Source organism: Raphanus sativus, chromosome 6, assembly GCF_000801105.2.
Source record: "Raphanus sativus cultivar WK10039 chromosome 6, ASM80110v3, whole genome shotgun sequence".
NCBI classification, from domain to species: Eukaryota; Viridiplantae; Streptophyta; class Magnoliopsida; order Brassicales; family Brassicaceae; genus Raphanus; species Raphanus sativus.
In genome coordinates, this window is record NC_079516.1 from 50798927 (window position 1) to 50820522 (window position 21596).

The 21596-nt window shown below is 33.4% G+C and overlaps 5 protein-coding genes and 2 long non-coding RNA genes across 11 annotated transcripts; 4 read left to right on the forward strand and 3 right to left on the reverse strand.

Moving 5' to 3' along the window:
- Positions 1–35: 35 nt before the first annotated feature.
- Positions 36–637, reverse strand: LOC108830891 (late seed maturation protein P8B6-like). Its single transcript, XM_018604463.2, has 2 exons — positions 437–637; positions 36–332 (listed from the first exon to the last, which is right to left on the reverse strand). The coding sequence occupies exons 1-2, from the start codon at positions 549–551 to the stop codon at positions 196–198; spliced, it is 252 nt and encodes an 83-aa protein (XP_018459965.1). The 5' UTR covers positions 552–637; the 3' UTR covers positions 36–195.
- A 2049-nt stretch (positions 638–2686) lies between these two features.
- On the forward strand, positions 2687–4559 carry LOC108830888 (probable protein phosphatase 2C 30). Its single transcript, XM_018604455.2, has 3 exons — positions 2687–3750; positions 4011–4190; positions 4273–4559. The coding sequence occupies exons 1-3, from the start codon at positions 2956–2958 to the stop codon at positions 4435–4437; spliced, it is 1140 nt and encodes a 379-aa protein (XP_018459957.2). The 5' UTR covers positions 2687–2955; the 3' UTR covers positions 4438–4559.
- A 711-nt stretch (positions 4560–5270) lies between these two features.
- LOC108830887 (putative F-box/LRR-repeat protein At3g18150) lies at positions 5271–7205 on the forward strand. The gene is made up of 3 exons (XM_056987969.1): positions 5271–6251; positions 6535–6711; positions 6881–7205. Exons 1-3 carry the CDS (start codon positions 5310–5312, stop codon positions 7175–7177), a joined length of 1416 nt encoding a protein of 471 aa, XP_056843949.1. The 5' UTR covers positions 5271–5309; the 3' UTR covers positions 7178–7205.
- Positions 7206–9141: 1936 nt separating this feature from the next.
- Positions 9142–12024, forward strand: LOC108837271 (putative F-box/LRR-repeat protein At3g18150). The gene is made up of 3 exons (XM_056987407.1): positions 9142–10125; positions 11419–11598; positions 11749–12024. The coding sequence occupies exons 1-3, from the start codon at positions 9178–9180 to the stop codon at positions 11803–11805; spliced, it is 1185 nt and encodes a 394-aa protein (XP_056843387.1). The 5' UTR covers positions 9142–9177; the 3' UTR covers positions 11806–12024.
- Positions 12025–13703: 1679 nt separating this feature from the next.
- On the reverse strand, positions 13704–14349 carry LOC130496638 (uncharacterized). Its single transcript, XR_008935792.1, has 3 exons — positions 14282–14349; positions 14147–14214; positions 13704–14057 (listed from the first exon to the last, which is right to left on the reverse strand). It is a non-coding gene; the product is annotated as an uncharacterized LOC130496638 (long non-coding RNA).
- A 2113-nt stretch (positions 14350–16462) lies between these two features.
- On the reverse strand, positions 16463–18945 carry LOC108812002 (uncharacterized). Of its 5 annotated transcripts, none has more exons than XR_001943433.2 (6): positions 17895–18945; positions 17679–17760; positions 17485–17603; positions 17236–17405; positions 16990–17144; positions 16463–16915 (listed from the first exon to the last, which is right to left on the reverse strand). It is a non-coding gene; the product is annotated as an uncharacterized LOC108812002 (long non-coding RNA). The 5 variants fall into 5 exon arrangements; XR_008935366.1 differs by having other exon boundaries at positions 16463–16876; positions 16990–17165; XR_008935367.1 differs by having other exon boundaries at positions 16463–16876; positions 17849–18940.
- A 545-nt stretch (positions 18946–19490) lies between these two features.
- Positions 19491–21555, forward strand: LOC108830885 (putative F-box protein At1g49610). The gene is made up of 3 exons (XM_018604453.2): positions 19491–20575; positions 20830–21006; positions 21174–21555. Exons 1-3 carry the CDS (start codon positions 19619–19621, stop codon positions 21468–21470), a joined length of 1431 nt encoding a protein of 476 aa, XP_018459955.2. The 5' UTR covers positions 19491–19618; the 3' UTR covers positions 21471–21555.
- The last annotated feature ends 41 nt before the right edge of the window (positions 21556–21596 follow it).

Here is a 21596-nt window from a genome sequence, read left to right on the forward strand (position 1 = left end):
GAAAGTCAAAACACACTCACTCGGTACCAGATAACGAACGAAACACAAGCGCAAGTAGAAGGAGATGAAAACGTATACACACACATGGTGATCATCATCTCATGAACTTAACAACTTATGACAGGAAACCAAAACGTGCAACTATATGGAAAAGATTTAAAACGATATTATTACACATCCATCGAAATCTTAAGACTAGGTCCTAGTACTGGACTCATCCTCGGCGTCTTCCTTGTCAGTCTTGTCAGGGGTGCTACCTCCTTTGCGTCCCATCTGCTGATATCCTTCACTTCCTAACTGCTCCTTCCTCGTATTCCCTCCTCGGCTCCTCCCTTTTAACATAATATTCCACAGATATCAATCCATTAATCAAAGTCTATATTTATAACTTGAAGCATACGCAGCCATGAAACGAGACAGAGATAGATAGATAGACCTTCAGCGAGATGCTGCTGAGCTTCAAAGCTTTTGCCTCCAGTCCCACCTGGCACGACGGTTTCTCCCTTCTTGGCCCTCTCGTCTAGCTGTTTCTTCTCTTGTTGAGACGCCATAGCTCGTTACTTACTACACAAGTAACAAAACAAAAAACTTTTACTTCTCGTTTTATCACAGAACAAAACAAAACAAACAAACGCAAACGAGTTGATGATGATGATGATATGCATACTCGACTAGATCGTTCTCTATATATAGATGCGCACTGTTTCGGATGTGATTTTGCTAATTACTCAACGTGCTGATTCAGGAACAATCGGTTACGTCATACGTGTGCTCTTCTCAGCTGATGATATGCCACGTGTAGGACTGAATTAGCTGACTTATACTTGGAACTTGGAAGTGCCGTGCAGCTTCACCGCGTGTCCTTTAACTATACCACCGCAATTTGTATAAGGTTAATTAAAATGTTGTAGCTCCTTCACTCAATTCGTGCCTTATGGTTAGGTGTATAATTTGCTGGTCAAGAGTCGTTGACACTATTAGGTGGTCCATGCATAGTGGTTGTTGTTCTTTAATTTGAGACTAAATTGAACAACCGGAAAAAGTCTTTCACTAAGTGAATATTAAAAATTCTCACTGAAACTATTTATAACCTCCATCTACAGATAAGCATCGTAACAACTTCTAACAATTAAGAAAAAGATAAGCATCGTAAAAGAAAAATTAACAGGCCATGAGAAACGCAAATACCTTGAACGCTTTCTACACAGTAAATAAATGTAGGACAACTAAAAATGAACTAAAAAGACAAAGCCATTAAAGAAGTTAAGTAGGCTATATATATGATTCGTTTTTAGTTGTCTACGATAACAAAATAGATTACATCTGAATCTCGAGTCGACATTTTGTATTAACAAAATGTCACCATCATATCAAATTTTTAATGATCATTTAAGTTTTATCGCTAATGTTTATATATAGAGAAAAGGTGAGGAAACAATTGTAATAGGTTACACTTGCAACCAGTGGTAGATTTTCTCTTTGCTCCTTCTCGTCTTCTCTCCGAGATCATATGAAACCTGACTTTCTGATTCGTATAATTACTACTGTTGAAGGACAACTGTGCCCCTCAGTTTTGACCATAGCTTACCAACTATCCATAGTTAACCTCTAAATTACATGTAGCATATTTGACTAACTGCTTCTTTTATGAATGTGAATTTATTTTATGTCTAATAAACGTTTAGTTGTATGTGCTAACCAAAAGTAAACTCTAATGTTATATTGGTTTGCCAAGTCAAAAAGGCCTCCTGAGACTGAACCTTTAGGAGAAGTTATTTCTATTCATATATAGGTAAAGTCAACTGTTCCCCAATTATTCACAAACAATACATTAATACATACACATTTACGTATGGTATGATGTCTCAAATCGAGATGGTGTTCCTCTTTCCTGAAGAAAATTAATACAATACATTTTGCTAGGTGTACAAAAAGAAAACCATCCGTCTTATTTCGTTCTACGTTTTGAAATCATACGGAGTGATTAAAACCTTTCATATAAAATGAATATTCATGAGAGCTATCGAGTAAAGCCTAATTTAAGCCCCCAAACTAATATTTTCTTGAAATGTATACGTTCCAAGTCTATTTTCTTATTCGAGTCTATTCATCACTTTGTATTCCCGAAAACATTCCATCAAAAGTTAGTTGGGAACCATTTACGTATCCAGATTAACATTTAATTATTATTATTTTATTATTATTATTTTATTATTCATACACAAATATATATCGACTTGAAAGTTCATGATTTAAAACTAATTGGCTTATAAAAATCTGTAGTTACAGCACAGGAACTTGTAACTCACGTTCTTGATAATACATTCTCAGACTCAGATTCATACATGACATTTACAGCCGATGCATTTATGTTTATGTGCGTTCAGTTTAATTACTAAAACAAATGGCGTGAATGAATAAATGACTTTCTTTAATTAATACAATTACAGTTAACATAACTAAAATCAATTTATCAGACCGTGCATCTCGGAACACTTACTAGACCGTAATTAAGATAATTAACTACATAATTTGTGAATAATCAAATTGATGACACAATCAAATTCAATGGACGATTGTTTAGCATTCAAAGCTTAAAGATTTGACGTGATAACCGGGTCCAACTAGAAATTCAGCAATATAAAATCTCGTAATGGCAACATATAATAAAGCACCTTACCAAATAAAGATAAAAACAGAAGAAAAATATGATAGAGGTGCACCGACGGGACTTTGACTAAACTTCAAGAGAGAGAGAGAGAGATTTGGTCACGTAGCTGTTAATTAGCATGCAGAAAGAGAAACAATCGTCGTTGACCGTTGACCAAAACTTGGTCATATATAAAAGACTCATAACCGCCCACTATTACGCTATTCACAAGGTCCTTGCCTTCCCTGACGTAAACAACAAGAAATAAATTAATCAAAGCCCAACCCTACTTTTACCTTTTTTATATGCAACTCTCTAACTCTAAGAATCACACCGACGATTATACCATGAATGGATCAGTAATCATGGCTCCGGAATCTCCTGTTTACTTCCCATCCCCGCTTGTTTTTTCTCCGAGGTCGGTCAAAACGCCGTCGTCTTCACCTCGTTCGACGCCACCGAAGCTGTCAATGGTAGCGTGTCCTCCAAGGAAGCAGAAGGAGACGACTTCGGTTCCTGATTCTAACACGGCTTTGAAAAGAAAGCGACCACCGATGCTTGACCTAAAGTTGCCTCCGGCGGTTGCACCGTGGTCCAGTACGACGGCGAAGATACCGGGAAAGGAACATGAGGTTATCGAAGCTGAAGAAGATGGAGTTTACTCCGTTTATTGCAAGAGAGGAAGACGCGGACCAATGGAAGATAGACATGTCGCGGCGGTTGATACCGACGGAGGAGTTCGCAAAAAGGCTTTCTTCGGCGTTTTCGACGGTCACGGCGGATCCAAAGCGGCGGAGTTCGCGGTGAAGAATCTCGGCAACAACATCGAGGCGGCGATGGAGGCAGTGAGATCGGGACAAGAAGGTTACTCGGTTGAGAGAGCGATACGCGATGGTTACATCAAAACGGACGAGGACTTCTTGAAAGAAGGCTCTAGGGGCGGCGCGTGTTGTGTGACCGCTCTGATATCGGAAGGTGAGCTTGCGGTTTCTAATGCCGGAGATTGTCGGGCGGTTATAAGCCGCGGTGGCGTTGCGGAAGCTCTGAGTACCGATCACAATCCTTCTCAAGCTAATGAGTTCAAAAGGATTGAAGCATTGGTGAGTTTTATATGACATTCTAAATATATATTTATCTATTATTAAAAGGTTATATATTATCAAATATGCAAAATTGGAATTTAATTTTTATATATTATCTTATCTATGGGATTGCTGAATGGATGAAAGAAAATGCGAATTCACTTAAAATATGAATGGTTAAAATCTGCAGAGTAATATCATTCTACCATTCCGCAATTCCAATGATGTATTAGTCCGGTTTTGTTTGATCGGTTCGGTTTACTTTTGTGTTTGTGTAGGGTGGTTATGTTGACTGCTGCAACGGCGTGTGGAGAATTCAAGGAACATTAGCCGTCTCACGAGGAATTGGAGACCGTTATCTCAAGGAGTGGGTAATAGCTGAACCGGAAACAAGAACATTACGAATTAAACCGGAATTTGAGTTCTTGATCTTAGCATCTGACGGCCTCTGGGATAAGGTAAGCATAAATCAAAATGAGTCAAGGTTCTTTTTGTAGTCTACGGTTTGATTGTTGAACCAGATTTTCGCGGACATTATAGGTAACGAACCAGGAGGCGGTTGATGTGGTTCGGCCGTACTTTGTTGGCGTGGAGAATCCAAAGACACTTTCTGCTTGCAAGAAACTAGCCGAGTTATCGTGTAACAGAGGGTGCCTGGATGATATTAGTCTAATCATAATTCAGCTACAACAGTTTGTGCCATGATTCATTAATATCTAGTATTAAGTTAAACTTGATTTAAGTCTTATGTGACAATTTTGTTCGGGTCCACATGTAAATATAAGTTTCAAACACAATTAGTTGATATTTTCGTATTTGGTGATATCAAGATTTATGTCTTTGCCTTACGATCTATTTCCATCTAACCCTTTTGATTATTGACAATTTGTAATGTGTTAATCAATCCGTTCGGTGAATTATCATTCCAGTCTTTTATTGAGTACGTACGTGACACAAACGAGAGGATCAAATGATGACTTTATGCTACTTCATTAAAAAGGAAGTGCACGAGGTTTTATACAAGAAAAAGGGTGAGTTGATAACTTTGAGTTGATTCTTCAACTGAAAGTCTTGGGTAAAGTTTGGATTCTGATTGGTAAAATTTACTCATAAATTAATGCTAAAATCATTCAACTCTTTGATTGAAAATCAATCAAAAATTAGATTTTAGTTGACCACTTCAAATCTTTAATCGAATAACATTTGATTTTAAACTATTTTCACAAAATATCATAAATACAAAAATCAATGACATTAGATTCTAAATTATTACAATGAAAATATATTAAAAGCAAAGATCAGTAAAAGTAGATTTATAATAAAAATGAAAATCAACTATTTAATAACAGTAGATTATTTCTGGCTTTAAAAATTATTAAACTTCATCAACTAATAACACCTCAGTAAACTCTTAGGAATAATATTCATGAACTAAATAAATTCTACTAGAAAAAATGGAAAGTTAAAAAAAAACATTTTGAATTTTTGAGCATGGTTATTTATTTTATTATAATTTATGGATACAAGAAATTAAAAGTATTACCTAGCCCTATGTGAGTTCACAATCACAACTTAGGATGGCGGACGAAGACGGAAACGGATACGGTGCAACCGCCGCTAGAAGCTATAGCCACCAAGACAAAAAAAAACAAAGAAGCAGGAGATTCAAGCGACGTTTAGACTCATTCAGGTTTCTACCTGACGAGATCCTCCGAACTATTCTCTCCTATCTTCCGACCGAAATCGCCATCAAAACATCCATCTTGTCCAAAAGATGGAGGCATGTATGGTCCGATACACCTTGCCTCTACTTGGACTGGACTAAGCCATATGGACCCAAAGGTGATATTATAAACAAAATACTAGATCGCTACAAGGCTCGCAAGATGATGAGTTTCAACCTCAAACCCAACATGAGAGACGATTTCCCTTACATTGACAGATGGATCGAGTTCGCCATGTCCCGAAACGTTGAGAATATGTCCTTGGAGTTCCGTTATCAGAAGTATCTTGTTCCTGACTTCTTTTACATCAGTAACTCTCTCAAGCAACTCAGTCTTGAGTTGGACTTTTGTGGTTTAAAACCTCCCAGTTTCTCCGTCTCTTGGACATCTCTGAAGACGTTGTCCTTACGTTGTTGCAAACTCTCTGATGAATGCATTGATAAGATCCTATCGGGCTGTCCGGTTCTCGAAAGCTTAACCCTTCACTTCTGCGATAAACTGTTGGTTCTTGATCTCAGCAAATCGTTGAGTCTAAGAACATTAGTAATCGATCGTAATATTTGGGTTCCGGGGCCTACGCGGATTATTGCACCGCATATCCATTGTCTCAGTTTGATTAACTCTCAGTTACCATGTACTTTAGTTGATGTCTCATCTTTAAAAGAAGCTAGAATGGAGATTTGCTTTTGCGCAGTTGAAGATCTGAAGGCTGATTTTCTTCAGGCCATGGTGCTAGAGATGCTAAAGAAGTTGCAGCATGTAGATAAGCTTACTTTCGGCGAAAACTTTCTTACGGTGTGTTTTCTTGCGTTCTCTATTAATAGCTAGATGCTGCATATTCACTTATTTCACCATTGTCACGTTAGTCTAGCAAGCCAATAAATTAGTTTTCACTAGGTTTTGATTTCCATTAAGTCTATGTTATATTCACTTTTTGATAAGTCAGCTATAGATGTTTGTAAAATGTGACGATCATCATTGATCTTCTTGTCTTGAAATGTTTTAGTTATTTAGCTCTTTTATTTTCTTTTAGAGGTTTGTATTTCGGTAGTTACTATCTACCTATGCTTCTTGTTAGGTTCTAACTCTTGCCGAGCTCCGCCGTGTTCCCATTCCAAGCTTCAAAGTCAAAGATTTGACACTTGAGACAATGATCTCTCAATATGCAATTCCTGGTATAGTCAGGGTGCTACAAAACTCACATGAATTGAAGAAGCTATCAACAATACATAAAATGGAGTTTGGCACCATACCGGTATTATTCCATAAGTCTATTTTATTTTCTTAGTTTCCTCGACCATTCTAACTATTAGCGAGTTTAAATATATAGTCATAGAATCATGCATGTCCTTTCACTTTGGGTTTATAGAACCTGAAATATTGATTATCGGTGTGCATAATCGAAAACCTTTTCTGTTGTACAGGAGGAGTATATTGACGGGTACTTGGATTTGCAAAGCTTGAATCGGGATCAGCGTTGGAGCTTGGAAGCGAGGGTCTTTGAGAAACTGAGTCATTGGAATGTAGAGTCGAGACACGTGGCTTCGTTCATGGAACTTATGTTTAAAAGAACAAAGACATTAGAGAAGATGGTCGTTTGGTTTTATAGTTATCTTAAAGAGCAAACTTTTGAAGAGTTGCCTGAGATGGTTTCAATGCTCGCTGACCAGAACAATATCTCCATAGTGCTCCACCGATTCAAGCCAAATCACATTGTTTAGTCTTGGATCTTTTTTTTTAACCAAAGTAGTCTTGGATGTTATGATAACATATGACATTATTTATTGAATTAAATTTTCAACTTGAGTTTTAAATCTAAGTTCCAATTTTCTTAAAAGAGTTTTCTTTTAACTTTAAAACGAAAAATCAACTATTACTAACAGTATATTATTTTTAGTTTTTAAAATTGTTAAACTTCATCAACTAATAACACCTCGGTAAATTCTTAGGAAGATATTCATGAACTAAATAAATCCTACCAGAAAAAATGGAAGGTTGAGAAAAACAAAGAAATCATTTTGAATTTTTGAGTGTGGTTATTTATTTTAAATAAATTCTATTATTATTTATGCATACAAGAAATTAAAAGTATATAGAAGATGTCAAAACAAAATCTAAAATAATGATTACTAGAGTTTGACCTACACGTCTGTGTGGATTTGATTTTGACACTTTTATAAATTGTTTAGTAACATTTTCAAACATACAGATTATTTAGATATTTTAGGTTCATACAAATTTATGCAAACCCGGAAGAATTCAAATTGAGCATTGTCCAATTTTTTTAATATCCAAACAAGTTTAATGTTAAAATCTAAAACCCAATGTTCCTTTAAAATTGATATATACCGTATACACGCATGTCTGATTGTGTAAACAAATAAAATAACTTTGTTAACTGGTTTATATTTTTGTCACTAATGGAACAATTTCAATTAAAAACATGAAATTATTATGCTTAATAGGAAAAAAAATGCCATCGAATATGGTAAATATAATTAATAAAATAATTTGGAAGAGTGAAAAAAATATAAAATATGTAATAAAACACTTAAATGAAAACAATAAGGATCTAAATGGTAACCAAGAGAATAATTGGGAATAGTCCATTCCTTATCAGTCCTTTTGATTTACACCATTTGTAAGGAATAATTGTTACTTATGACTCCTTCACATTTCTTTGTATTTAAGGAATAACTAGGAGTTTTCCTGCGCCATGCGCATAAATAAAATACAAATTTTTAAAAAATTATATAAATAAATTTTCAATTTTCAGTATTCAAATTTAAATTTTATTAGTTAAAAACTAAAAACATAATATAATTTTTCTAATTTGATTTATTCAAGTTTATTTTAACTTTTTAATTTTATTTTATTTAAATTGTAATAATAATTAAAATCTATTTATTTACTTTTATTTTAAATATGTGTATTTGTAAATATATAAATTAGTTCTAATAAATATATACATTAATATAAATAACATATATAAGTTGATAAATATAACATATATAAGTTGATAAATATATAATTATAACTATAATTATTTTGATGATAAAAATATGATTCATAAATTGAGGAAATTTTTAATATTATTATATATAATTATACTATTTAATAGATATAGAAAAGTGATTAGGTATTACTATATTTCTAAAATCACCAAAATGGATATTTGTAAAAAAATAATATTTTTGATATAAAACGTATTAGTTATCAGTTATCACTATATTATAAGACTTCACCAAAAATATGAATCTATATAATATTTATTACCATATTTAAGAAATCTTACCAAAAACATAAATTTTAATATAGAAAATTTTACATGTCACAATCAGATTGATACCATATCATATTTTTTTAAACATGTCATCATTTTTTGTTGAGAATAAATATAGTGATGACACATATACAAATCACTAATGTCTAGAAGATATACTACATTTATTCCTTATCAATTAGTAAAGGAATATGTTTTCCTTTTGTTTAATTCCTCTTCATTTTTTTATTTCTTGTTCTTCTTATTCATGGATAAAACAATCTATAATAATCCATTTAAAATTAAACAAGTATTATTTTTTAACAAAAATTTAATAATAATCCAATTAATTAGACTTTGTATTTCAGTTTCAATATAATAGATTTCTTGAGCTTCTTTTTTATCTACAAAATTAAAATAAGTGTTACCCTAGCCCTAGTTCACCAATGACAACTTAGGATGGCGGACAAAGGCGGAAACGGAGATGGCGCAACAACCGTTAGAAGCTATAGCCACCATGACCGCAAAACCAAAGCTGGAGATTCAAGCGACGGTGTAGACTCAATCAGCTTTCTACCTGACGTAATCCTCCAAAGTATCCTATCCTCTCTTCCGATCAAAATCGCCATCAAAACATCTATCTTGTCCAAAAGATGGAGGCATGTATGGTCAGAGACACCTTGCCTCTACTTGGACTGGTTTATGCCACGTGGGCCGAAAGGTGATATTGTAAACAAAATACTGGATCGCTACAAGGCTCGCAAGATGATGAGTTTCGAGCTCAGTGCCGACATGAGAGACGATATTCCTTACGTTGACAGATGGATCGAGTTCGCCATGTCGCGAAACGTTGAGAATATGTCGTTGGAGTTCGATTATAGAGGTGACCATAAGTGTTATGTTCCTGATTTCTTCTATATCAGTAACTCTTTCAAGCAACTCAGTGTTGAGTTGTTCTTTAGTGATTTGAATCTTCCCAGTTGTTCGGTATCTTGGACATCTCTGAAGATGCTGTCCTTAAGGTCTTGCAAGATCTCTGAAGAATGCATTGATAAGATTCTATCTGGCTGTCCGATCCTCGAAAGCTTAACCCTTTACTTTTGCGGTAAACTGATGGTTCTTGATCTCAGCAAGTCGTTGAGTCTGAGAACATTAGTAATCGAGCGTAACGTTTGGGTTCCGGGACCAACGCATATTGTTGCACCGCATATCCATTGTCTCAGATTGAGCAACTGTCAGTTACAATGTACATTAGTTGATGTCTCATCTTTAAAAGAAGCTAGAATAGATATTTTCTGTAACGCACAGGATGATGTGGAGGCTGATTTTCTTCAAGTCATGGTGCTAAAGATGCTAGAGAAGTTGCAGCATGTAGATAAGCTTACTTTCGGAGAAAACTTCCTCAAGGTATGTTTTCTTTTGTGTTCCAAGGAAGATATGAACATTATTGCGTTCTCTAATAGCTTTTTTTTTTTTGGATCAAACCATTCATTACTAATAAAATCAAACACACACAAAGTCTCAGTCTAGAATAGGCTGGCTTACAAGTTCTAAGAGGCTTTTCTTTGCCAGAGAATCAGCCTCAACATTAAGATTACGCGAAACAAACTGAAAAAAGATAGAGTCGAAGGATGCTGATAGAGAAGAAATATCATTCAGGATACTCTGAATCTCCAAGCATCGACTTCGGTAGTTGATACAATCCATTAGAACCTTCGAGTCTGAGCAGATGCTCAATATCTTGATGTTCTTTGACGCCGCATCATTGATAGCAGCTTTGACCGCAAGAGCTTCAGACACTAAAGCTGAAGCCACATGAGAGCGGTTTGAAGAGTTGGGCATAGTCCTGCCCGTTACTGAGTCACGAAGAATCCATCCCATACCCCCAAGATGGGTTGAGGCTTGCCAAGCTGCATCAACAAAACAGACCATCCCAGCAGCAGTGCAAGGAATGCTTGTATAGGTCCTAGCAGGTTGCATGTGCTTCTCCTTTTACTTCTTCAACGTTTGAGCAGCTTGCCACTTTCGAGCTTCCGAGAGAGCCATAGTAATAACCTCCTCTTCCTTTATCACATGATCTTCAAAGAGGAATCTATTCCTAGCTTTCCACAAGAACCACAACACCCAAGGGTAGAGAGGATTGATGAGGCCAGTTGGTGGTAAATTAACCAGAGCCTTCCCTAGGGCGAGTAAGGACGATATGTCTGGCGCAGCGAGCAGAGGAGTCATATTTAGGGCCGGGACCATCTCCCAAGTTCTTTGGGCGAACGGACATTGGAGAAAAATATGAAGATCAGTCTCAGATTCTCCACAGCGCTTACACATCGGAGCTGTCCTAATTCCCCGCTGAACCAGATTATAACCAGCGCTTACCATCTAGCTATTAGGGCTGCGTTCTCTAATAGCTAGATGTTGTATAATCATGGAAAAAAACTTATTTCAAACTGAATTTTTTGCGTCGCGTTTTTCTCATCATTTTTGTGTGTTTCTTATTAATAGCTAGATGTTGTATAGTCACTTAGTTTACTAATGTCACATCAGTCTAGTTAATAGCCAATGGATAAGCTTCCATCAGACTTCGATTTTCAGTGATGATTCTTGTCTTCCAATGCTTTAGTTAGCTCTTTGCTTTTAATTTTCTTTTAGAGATTTGTGTTTTGGTACTTACTACTGACTACTGTGCTTCTTGTTATCTCTTAGATTTTATCTCTTGCGGAGCTTAGGTGTGTTTCCATTCCGAGTTTCAAGGTCAAAGATTTGACACTTACGACAATGATCTCTCAGTATGTAATTCCTGGTATAGTCAGGCTGCTACAAAACTCAGCTGAATTGAAGAAGCTAACAACAATGTACACGATTGATGATATCGATATCATACTGGTATACTTTATATTTTCCATAAAGCCCTTTTATTTCTCTTTTTTTCTTAAACTTTTTTCCTATTTTTCTTGACAATTTGAACTTTGGCTTTGTAGAATCTGATGTATTGACAAAAGGTTTGCATGATCCTACACATTTTCTGTTTTACAGGGGGAGGATATTGACACGTACTTGGATTTGCATAGCTTGAATAAGGATCAGTGTTAGAGCTTGGAAGCGAGGGTCTTTAAGAACCTGAGACGTTTTAGTATAGAGTCGAAGCACGTGGCTTCCTTCATGGAGATTATGTGTAAAAACACAAAGACATTAGAGACGGTGGTCGTTTGGTTGGATAGTTATCTTCATGGTAAAATTTATAAAGAGTTGCTTGAGATGGTTCCAATGCTCGCTGACAAGAACAATGTTTCCACAGTGCTCAGCTCTTATCCCAGCCGAATCAGAGAGTTTAGTCAAAGACCTTTTCTTGTCACTAGGAGGTAGTTCGCGCATTTGTGTGGGTTTTGAATTCGTTATGTGCTTTGGTGAAATTTGCTATCTTGTTTAAAGTTTTTTTGCTTTATGTACTGGTTCTTCGTTTGGGAAAATTGTCAGAACGAAATAAAAAAATAGCAAGATTGTCCTTTTAGTATAAAATATTTTTTGTCCATTGTTTTTGTTTTTACTCTTTACATTTCTAACTTAATAAAATAAATAATTTTATGAATCAAAAAATTATAAAAATACAAACCATTGATAAAACACACATATACATAAACTGGTATTTTTTTTTTTGAAAAACTTAATAAATTTAAATTTTAAATTTCGTTCTACTAAAAATAGATTTTGTCGGAAAATGAGTTAGTAAAATTTAAATTCCAGATTAAACAAGTTCATCTATTTTATTAAACGAACTGCTTTTAATTGAATTTCTAAATATGAAGAATGTGAATTCTACTAATTGTAAAGTTAACTACTTTTTTCTCCGAATGCAGTTTCTACTTTAAGGTATTCTAAAATTTTAGGAATGCAAAATCAAAAAAGTCTAGACACTACTCAAATGACTATGAGATAGAATCTGCTTATAGGATTTTTTCTTGTTGCTAAGAAGTGTGGAAAGTGTCTTCTACGGATAAGTAAATCTGGTTTTGACGAAAGTTATGGAAGTTTCTGTTAAAAATTTTAAAAAAATATTTGTAATATTATAACTTCCCTAAAACATGTATAGGTTGATTAACCTTGTCAAAAGTATCAAAAATATATATATTTGTAATATTCAAAAACTTCCATAAAACATATATGCATTTTTCCTTTTTGTTAAACTTTTTTAAAAACGTTTTTTATTTTTATTAAACTTTTTAATAAATTTAACTATTTGATTTTAATGTTTTTAAAACGTTTGAAAAAATAAAAATAAAACTTTGTAAAACGTTTGTAATAAAAATTAAACTTTGTAAAACATTTTTAATAAAACTTAAATAAAATAAACTTTGTAAACCTTATAAAAAATAAAATAAAACTTTATAAGAAGTTTTTAATAAAAATGTTTTACAAAGTTTTATTTTCTTAAAAAAAATAGAGCATTTGTATTTTTTTAGTTTTATTAAAAATTTAATAAAAATAAAATTTTAAATTTTAAAGTTTTAAAACGTTTTTTCCTTGTTATTAAACTTTTTAAAACCCAACTAAAGTTAGTTTTCGGATTATGAAAATAATTATACTAAAGAAACCATTTAAGAACTGACATATTGGCTCTTAGGTTTTGAATAACTGACATTTTGGCTCTAACTAGTGATCAACCCGCCCTACGGGCGGGGCTTTGAAAATAAATGAAAAATAATATTTTAACTATTTAGTCTATTTTTAAGTAAATATAATATTTTTATTCTTTTAAAAAATATATTTTAACTGAAATTGATCTATATATTTATTTTGATTTATTTCTATGTATTCAATTTAGTTGGTTGATATGTTCTAACCAATCAATCCTTACTTGCCAACCGAATCATAAACTGATTAATATTTTAATAATGACCAATTATTTTATAGTTACCTTGCAATATTACAGTGAAATTGTAAAATGTTAACTAATGTAGATTATATGCATTGTGCTCTTATCATAATTTGATTTTCATGTACTCTTCCAAATTTGCCTTAACACACATATTTTTGCAATGACGATTATGGCTTTGTCTTACCTTTAAAAATACTTACGACATATTTTATGCCTTCACATGTCCTCCGTAAATATACACCTTCAATCTGACATATGTGGCTTGGAAAATATCAAGATTGTGCATGCAAAAACCATCTCGAAACTATCTTCTTCATTCTCTTCGTTACTCTGTTTCCTTCTCTCCACTGTTCTGGTCTGTGTTTTTTTTAAGTCATACAACCATCACAGCCAAGCCGTGACCACACCACCTCCTCGCGACTCAACTCTGCTGTCACCGCCATAGCTCACCATGACCCTACCACCACTTCTGCACCGTTATACAACAACTTTCATTAGACTCATCCTGAAACTTTGATATTGATTCAATTTTGTTGCTTTCTATAATTTCTACAGTACCATTTGATGCGTGATTCGTCATCTCCCGCATTAGTCTCGCAGATCCTTTCTTCTCTTTATGTTTCAATCTGGAGAAGAAGACGACGAAAAAAAGCATTTATAATTCCAACTTTTTAAAAACATATTATTTCCTACATTTTTGTTTTTTCTTCTTATCTGGGATAGGTGAGTAGAATCATCAGACTGATGATGGAGAAGTAGCTGCAACAGTCAAGTTCTTTTATCAGTTCATCAAATGTACATTAGATCAGACTCAATTTAAGGCCATACTCGAAATTGCTACAGAATCTCAAGACAACGCAAATGTTATTGCAATTATGTTCACGTATAAGACCTGATGGAACCATGAATCATTCAAGTTTGACTACTGATTATTAAATTTGGCTAAATGGAAAACTCATTCTAAATAACACGTGCAAATATATTCAATGATGTTATTCAGGTTGTACATCGACTTCATCGGTCCTCAAAGACTTTTTTATTTATTTTACTATACATTTTTTTCAGATAGGTGTTTAATTTAGTTTTTCATTTCTTGATTGTATATTTTCTTATTGTTTATTTTCTCATATATTGTATATTTTTTTATTTTAATTTTCTTGATTTTATATTAAATGATAATATTATGATAAATGTTTAATGTAATATTCCTATTTCTGATTTTGTATATTTACTTATTATTTATATTTTCCAATATTTTACATTCACTTATTCTTAATTTCTATTCTAATATTATGATAGATGTTTAATGTAAGATTTTTCTTCCTTATATTCTATATTAATTATTATTTATTTTACTATAATTTTTTTAGATAGATGTTTAATTCAATTTTTCCATTTCTGATATTGTATATTTATTTATTGTTTATTGTTTATTTATATTTACTTATTCTATTTTTTTCTTTATATCAGATGATAATATTACGTTATATGTTTAATGTAATATTTTTATTTCTTATATTATATATTTAATTTTTATTTTATTTTTATTATATTGTATACTTACTTATTCTAATATTACGATATATGTTTAATATAATACTTCTATTTTTTATATTGTATATGTATTAAATATTTTACTATAATTTTTTCAGTGAGTTGTTTAATTTTTTTTCTTAATTGTATATTTAATTACTGTTATTTTTTATTATTTTGTATATTTACTTATTCCAATTTTCTTGTTTTTGTCTTATTAAAATAATATTATGATAGATGTTTAATGTAATATTTTTATTTTTATATTGTTTATTTACTTATTATTTTTATTATATATTTTTCATGTTGATGTTTAATGCAGTTTTCTAATTCTTTTATTGTATATTTATTTATTATTTATTTTTATTATATCTATATTTACTTATTCTAGTATTATAATAGATTTTTAATGTAATATTTTATTTCTTATATTGTATATTTACTTATTATTTATTTGACTATACATTTCTGATATATTTTAATTTAGCTTTTCTATTTTTTATATTGTATATTTACTTATTTTTTATTTTTTCTTATATTGTATATTTATGTATTCTTATTTTTTTGCTTTTATATCATAGGATAATATTACATTAGATATTTAATGTAATATTTCTATTTTTTATATTGTATAGTTACTTATTCTTATTTTTATATTGTATATTTTCTTATTATTTATTTTATTATACATTTTCAGATAAATTTTTAATAGCTTTTTCATTTCTTAATTGTATATTTACTTATTGTATATTTTTCTTATATTATATGCTTACTTATTCTATTTTTTATTTTTATATTAAATGATAATAGCATGATAGATGTTATTTCTATTTCTTATGTTGTATAATTAATTTTTATTTTATTTTTTATTATATCGAACATTTATATATTTATATTTGTGTTTTTTTGTAATAGCAATGCTACACGACTTCTTTTGGAAAAAGGATTTTTCGCTGAATCGAAGAAGATCATCGGAAACGAAGAACTCACTATGGCTCCTGATACCATATTGAGTAAAATGAAAATAAACTTCTTGATTGTGTAAGTTTGTTACAGAGAGTGACATAGATAAATTGGTTAGCTAAAGGAAACTAAACCAATTTAATAATGGTTAAGGAAAATCCGGGTCTCTATCTAATAATAGTTGAAGTAGCTTCGAAAACCTGTTGTTGTAACTTGTAATGCATCTCTTCCAGGCAGAAGTTTATATAACCAAAAAAAAATGTTGGAGGTGGTAGATATACTTTAACAAATTTATAAGTTTTAAGTGCCAATATTGGACATCAGATGGTGCGACATAAATATTGTTTGGCTATAAGATTTGTAGAACAAAGTTTACAATGACCATGTAAAACCATTGCATAAGTACGAAACTGATTAACAGAGTAGAAACTTAGGTGGAAAAACACATTGAAGGGTAGAAACTGGAGAAAATATTCATAACAAAACAAAAGTGAAAAAGCCTGCAGTGCATCTAAGAGGTGAGAGTCAAGTAAGGATAGTAGACTCAAAAAGCTGGGAGTCTAATTAGTCCGGGCCTACCTCCCAGAAGTTCCGTCATCAGTAGCCGGGAGATTAGGGCAAAAACAACAGGGACTGTATTCTGAACAGCTTCCTCGCCCGCATGTCCCATACAACGTCTCACCATCAGTGCAAAACCTCTCATGTTTTTTTTTTTGAACTTATCAAAACCTCTCATGTTCACAGGAACATTGTTCTTCACATCAGTGCAACTCTTCCCCTTTGAACCAGCACCTGGCATATCATTATCAGGGTGGTCGTTTACCTCCCTTGCTAATCAACCACAGTGAATCCTAAGCATGATCTTTAGGAAAAGACATTAAGTTGCTGGTACTAATTTTATTTACCTGGGGAGCAAAATCATCAAGCGGTGGCACTGGTGGTGATCGTAAATGCGTACGATAGTAAAGCTCTGATGTTTGTAGAGTAATTGAATGCTGTGAGCTTCAACTGGAAGGTTAAGGTACTGTGAACAATGTCTTGAGGGCTGTGTTATGTACGTCTTCCATACCCGCATCATGTACTCAAAAAAAGTGAGCAATGTTCAAATCTTTGAAACACATCGAAGGAGCAAGTAATAAGTTTATATGTACCAGGAATTGGGAGACTTTAGCAGCACGCACATCCGTTAGCTGAGTCATTGTCAAGTGCGACAAAGATAGCGGTGTCAAATGCATCCCCTTAGAACAGGAGGTGTAGGACCATCCATTATCAGTATATAATTATATATCTCCTCCACTTTACCAGTGCATAGGAATTCAGTCTAATAAAAAGACTGGTTAGTAGTATAGGCTGAGTTTTTTTTTTTGTGAAAGATTATTGATCTAGAGTCTTGGGCTTACCTGTAGACTGGCAGTAACCACATAAGCCTTTCACTCCGATACAGTCAAGGACTCAATCTTCCTCACATCGCATACTTCGTAGAGTTTTGGAGGCAGACACTTGTTCATCGGGAAAGTGCCTAAATGGACCAAATTTGTTAGAAGTTGTAGACGATGTTCTTTTGTGTAGATTGCGAATTACTTAAACCGATTACCTTTCCAAGTAGGTCTTTCCAGGGGAGTTCTCATTGTCGAAATAGAACTGAGTCCCAAAGGTGGCTTTACGGAAAAGACTTCCTGGAAGAAGAGCAGTATGCAAGAATCAACATGTCCGTATTTTGAGAAATAAACTTATAAGATACACAGAAAAATATTTAACTCCAACCAATTTTGGGTTGATGTTTGTGGCTAGAAAAACTTTGGTTCTATACCTAAGGCAACCAATTTCTCATCGAGGAGCATCAGCAGATTGTCAAAAACACTAAGGCAGATGGGAGTAACCTACATAGACTCATGCTACGTAAATCTGATTGCAACAGGCGCATCAGGGAAGCAAAAGTTAGGGCTGCTCTTTGTCACATCGAAAAGGCTAAGATCATAAACAGTTGGAAACTGTTGAGCCGGTGACGTTGATGGAGGCCTGGATTAGCGTCGACTGTAAAGACATAGAGAGTTAGTGACCAGAAGCAAATCAACACCGACCCTCCTAGAAACGTAGCAGCCTTGTCCAAGTCCGCTCCATGCATATACCAGCATTTAATTAGGAGAAATTCTGCGAGAAGCAATTTTCAGAGAGGATTAGTGAGAACTATTATTGTAGTTGTAAACATATGACTGTTTTACAATATAATAACATCCCTTTTAGTGATCATTATAAGACGTATGTCTTATTCAATCTCGTCTCCTGAAAGAGCCACCCAGAGCATATGGTCCTTCTTAACCTCAACGCTGCCTAATCTTGGATATCCCGGCGGAATCCATCTCTGCTCCATCATTCCGCCTTGTTTCATTCTCTACCCAATATACAGATTGATGAAAACCTACATTCGGAGGTATTACCGATTCTTCCGAGAAGCAACGATCTTCTCCTTGTCATGAGATTTCGAGGAAGTAGTTAGATTTGATGTCCTCACGTCTGACTGAAACCCTAATCCTTCCATAGGAATAACTGAAACCCTAATCATATATAGTGTAGCTGATTGGTTGATTAATGTGATATAAAGGCCCAAACAAATAAACGTCAACAAAACATGATGGCCCATAGACTTTGTTAACGATGAATGTAAAAAAAATATGCCACGTGTCTTCCAAAGAGCTATTATTTTTTCGCTGATGTGGACGCTCCCTCGAAACAATAAAATTTTCTTTTTATTGTTTAAAGTAGTTTTTTTAAATGCATATTTGCCTTTTTAATTTATTTTACATTTTAATGTGGTATTTGTATTTTTAATCTGTAAACTGATTTTTTAGTTTTTTTTTTAAATGCAGATTTGCCTTTTTAATTTATATTACATTTTAATTATGGAATCGTGTAAAGAAATTATGAAAATGTTATTTTTTAATTGCTGAAGTTGCTGAAGTTTTTTGGAAATTTATTGTTTAAATTTACTAATTAATAAACATCCTACGTGTCCTACAAAGAAGCTATTATTAAACGATGAGGTGGACGCTCCCTGGTGCCTCAAAACTGTACTTTTAATAGTATAGATTAGGTTTTGAATGAGAAAAGTAGATCAGATTTAACTGATTAAGTTGAATGAGCCTAACAAAACGGATCAGGTGAATTCGAGGGACAATAACTGATTTAAGCCGTCAAAAATTTTTTTTGTATTTGAACTTTATTTTAAATTAGTTAAAATATTTATTTATTATTGAATACTACTAGTGTTAATAATATATTGAAATATTAAGATATATATATTATTTGATATTTAATATATTTTTTATTTCAAGTATTTATAGAAAAATAATTTAATATATAATTGCTTTGTTTAAAAATATATGTACGTATCTCATTGGTACAACCACATTAAATTTAATTTTCTAAATGCTAATTTACTATTCATCTGTATCTTCCAATAGGTTTCGTTTTTTTTTTAGGTCAAAGCACTATCTCATATTAAAATTGTAAATTTGAGGAAAACAAAATTTGCCAATGACGATGGTGGACGAAGGCGGAAACGGAGACGGTGCAACCGCCGCTTTAAGAAGCTATAGCCACCGTGACTGCAAAACCAAAGCAGGAGATTCAAGCGACGGTGCAGACTCAGTCAGCTCTCTACCTGACGTGATCCTCCAAACCATTCTCTCCTATCTTCCGACACAAATCGCCATCAAAACATCCGTCTTGTCCAAAAGATGGAGGAATCTATGGTCCCATACACCTTGCCTCTCCTTCGACTGGATTAGGCCACATGGGCCGAAGGGTGATATTATAAACAAAATACTAGATCGCTACAAGGCTCGCAAGGTGATGAGTTTCAAGCTCAGTGCCAGCTTACAATACGATATTCCTTACGTTGACAGATGGATCGAGTTCGCCATGTCCCGAAACGTTGAGAATATGTCGTTGGAGTTCGGTTATAGTGGTGACCATAAGTATCATGTTCCTGACTCCTTTTACATCAGTAACTCTTTCAAGCAACTCAGTGTTGAGTATTCTTTTATTGGTTTGACACTTCCAAGTTTTCCCGTGTCTTGGACATCTCTGAAGATGCTGTCCTTAAGGTGTTGCAAGATCTCTGAAGAATACATGGATAAGATTCTATCTGGCTGTCCGATTCTAGAAAGCTTAACCCTTTACTTTTGCGATAAACTGTTGGTTCTTGATCTCAGCAAATCGTTGAGTCTGAGAACATTAGTAGTCGATCGTAACATTTGGGTTCCGGGGCCTAAGCAAATTATTGCACCTCATATCCATTGTCTCAAATTGAAAAACTCTCAATTACCATGTACTTTAGTTGATGTCTCGTCTTTAAAAGAAGCTAGAATGGAGATTTGCTTTTGTGCACTTGAAGATCTGAAGGCTGATTTTCTTCAAGCCATGGTGCTAGAGATGCTAGAGAAGTTGCAGCATGTAGATAAGCTTACTTTCGGAGAAAACTTTCTTACGGTATGTTTTCTTGTATTCCAAGGAAGATATAAACATTATTGCGTTCTCTATAATAGCATGTTGCATAATCACTTTACGTCAGTCAAGCAAGCCAATAATTTAGTTTTCACTAGGCTTTTTGATTTCCATTTAAGTCTATGTTATATGCACTCTTTGAGAAGTCAGCTATGTTCATTAGTTATTTAGCTCTTTTTATTTTCTTTTTAGAGAGGTTTGTGTTTCGGTATTTACTATCTATATATGCTTCTTGTTAGGTTTTAACTCTTGCCGAGCTCCGTCGTGTTCCCATTCCGAGCTTCAAGGTCAAAGATTTGACACTTGAGACAATGATCTCTCAATATGCAATTCCTGGTATAGTCAGGGTGCTACAAAACTCATCTGAATTGAAGAAGCTAACAACAATACACAAAATGAAGTTTGGTACCTTTACGGTATTTTTCCACAAGCCTATTTTATTTTCTTAATCTCCTTGACCATTCTAACTATTAGCGACTTTAAATATAGTCCTAGTACCATGCATGTCTTTTCATTTTGGGTTTGTAGAACCTGAAATATTGACTATCAGTTTGCATAATCGAAAACCTTTTCTCTTATACAGAAGAATAAAATTGACACGTACCTGGATTTGCAAGGCGTGAATACAGATCAGTGTTGGAGCTTGGAAGCGAGGGTCTTTGAGAAACTTAATCATTGGGATGTAGAGTCGAGGCACGTGGCTTCGTTCATGGAACTTATGTTTAAGAAAACAGAGACATTAGAGAAGATGGTCGTTTGGTTTTATAGTTATGGTAAAGATCAAATTCTTGAAGAGTTGCCTGAGATGGTTGCAATGCTCGCTGACGAGAACAAAGTCTCCATAGTGCTCCACCTATTCAAGCAGAATCAGGGGATTTAGTCTTGGATCTTTTGATATATGACACTTTTTATTGAATTAAAAATTTTAATTTGAATTTTAACCCAATTTCAGTGACAACAAAAAAAAGAACTTTAACCCAATTTTACATTTTCTTAAAAGATTCTT

Bases quoted from the DNA above. Each gene is read 5' to 3' on its own strand.
- LOC108837271 (XM_056987407.1), top strand. From the start codon at position 9,178: ATGGCGGACAAAGGCGGAAACGGAGATGGCGCAACAACCGTTAGAAGC. The intron at 10,126-11,418 runs GTATGTTTTCTT...GTTATCTCTTAG, and splicing joins TCGGAGAAAACTTCCTCAAG to ATTTTATCTCTTGCGGAGCT. The intron at 11,599-11,748 runs GTATACTTTATA...TCTGTTTTACAG, and splicing joins ATGATATCGATATCATACTG to GGGGAGGATATTGACACGTA.
- LOC108830891 (XM_018604463.2), bottom strand. From the start codon at position 551: ATGGCGTCTCAACAAGAGAAGAAACAGCTAGACGAGAGGGCCAAGAAG. The intron at 333-436 runs GTCTATCTATCT...TTATGTTAAAAG, and splicing joins TCAGCAGCATCTCGCTGAAG to GGAGGAGCCGAGGAGGGAAT.
- LOC108830887 (XM_056987969.1), top strand. From the start codon at position 5,310: ATGGCGGACGAAGACGGAAACGGATACGGTGCAACCGCCGCTAGAAGC. The intron at 6,252-6,534 runs GTGTGTTTTCTT...GCTTCTTGTTAG, and splicing joins TCGGCGAAAACTTTCTTACG to GTTCTAACTCTTGCCGAGCT. The intron at 6,712-6,880 runs GTATTATTCCAT...TCTGTTGTACAG, and splicing joins TGGAGTTTGGCACCATACCG to GAGGAGTATATTGACGGGTA.
- LOC108830885 (XM_018604453.2), top strand. From the start codon at position 19,619: ATGACGATGGTGGACGAAGGCGGAAACGGAGACGGTGCAACCGCCGCT. The intron at 20,576-20,829 runs GTATGTTTTCTT...GCTTCTTGTTAG, and splicing joins TCGGAGAAAACTTTCTTACG to GTTTTAACTCTTGCCGAGCT. The intron at 21,007-21,173 runs GTATTTTTCCAC...TCTCTTATACAG, and splicing joins TGAAGTTTGGTACCTTTACG to AAGAATAAAATTGACACGTA.
- LOC108830888 (XM_018604455.2), top strand. From the start codon at position 2,956: ATGCAACTCTCTAACTCTAAGAATCACACCGACGATTATACCATGAAT. The intron at 3,751-4,010 runs GTGAGTTTTATA...GTGTTTGTGTAG, and splicing joins TCAAAAGGATTGAAGCATTG to GGTGGTTATGTTGACTGCTG. The intron at 4,191-4,272 runs GTAAGCATAAAT...CGGACATTATAG, and splicing joins CTGACGGCCTCTGGGATAAG to GTAACGAACCAGGAGGCGGT.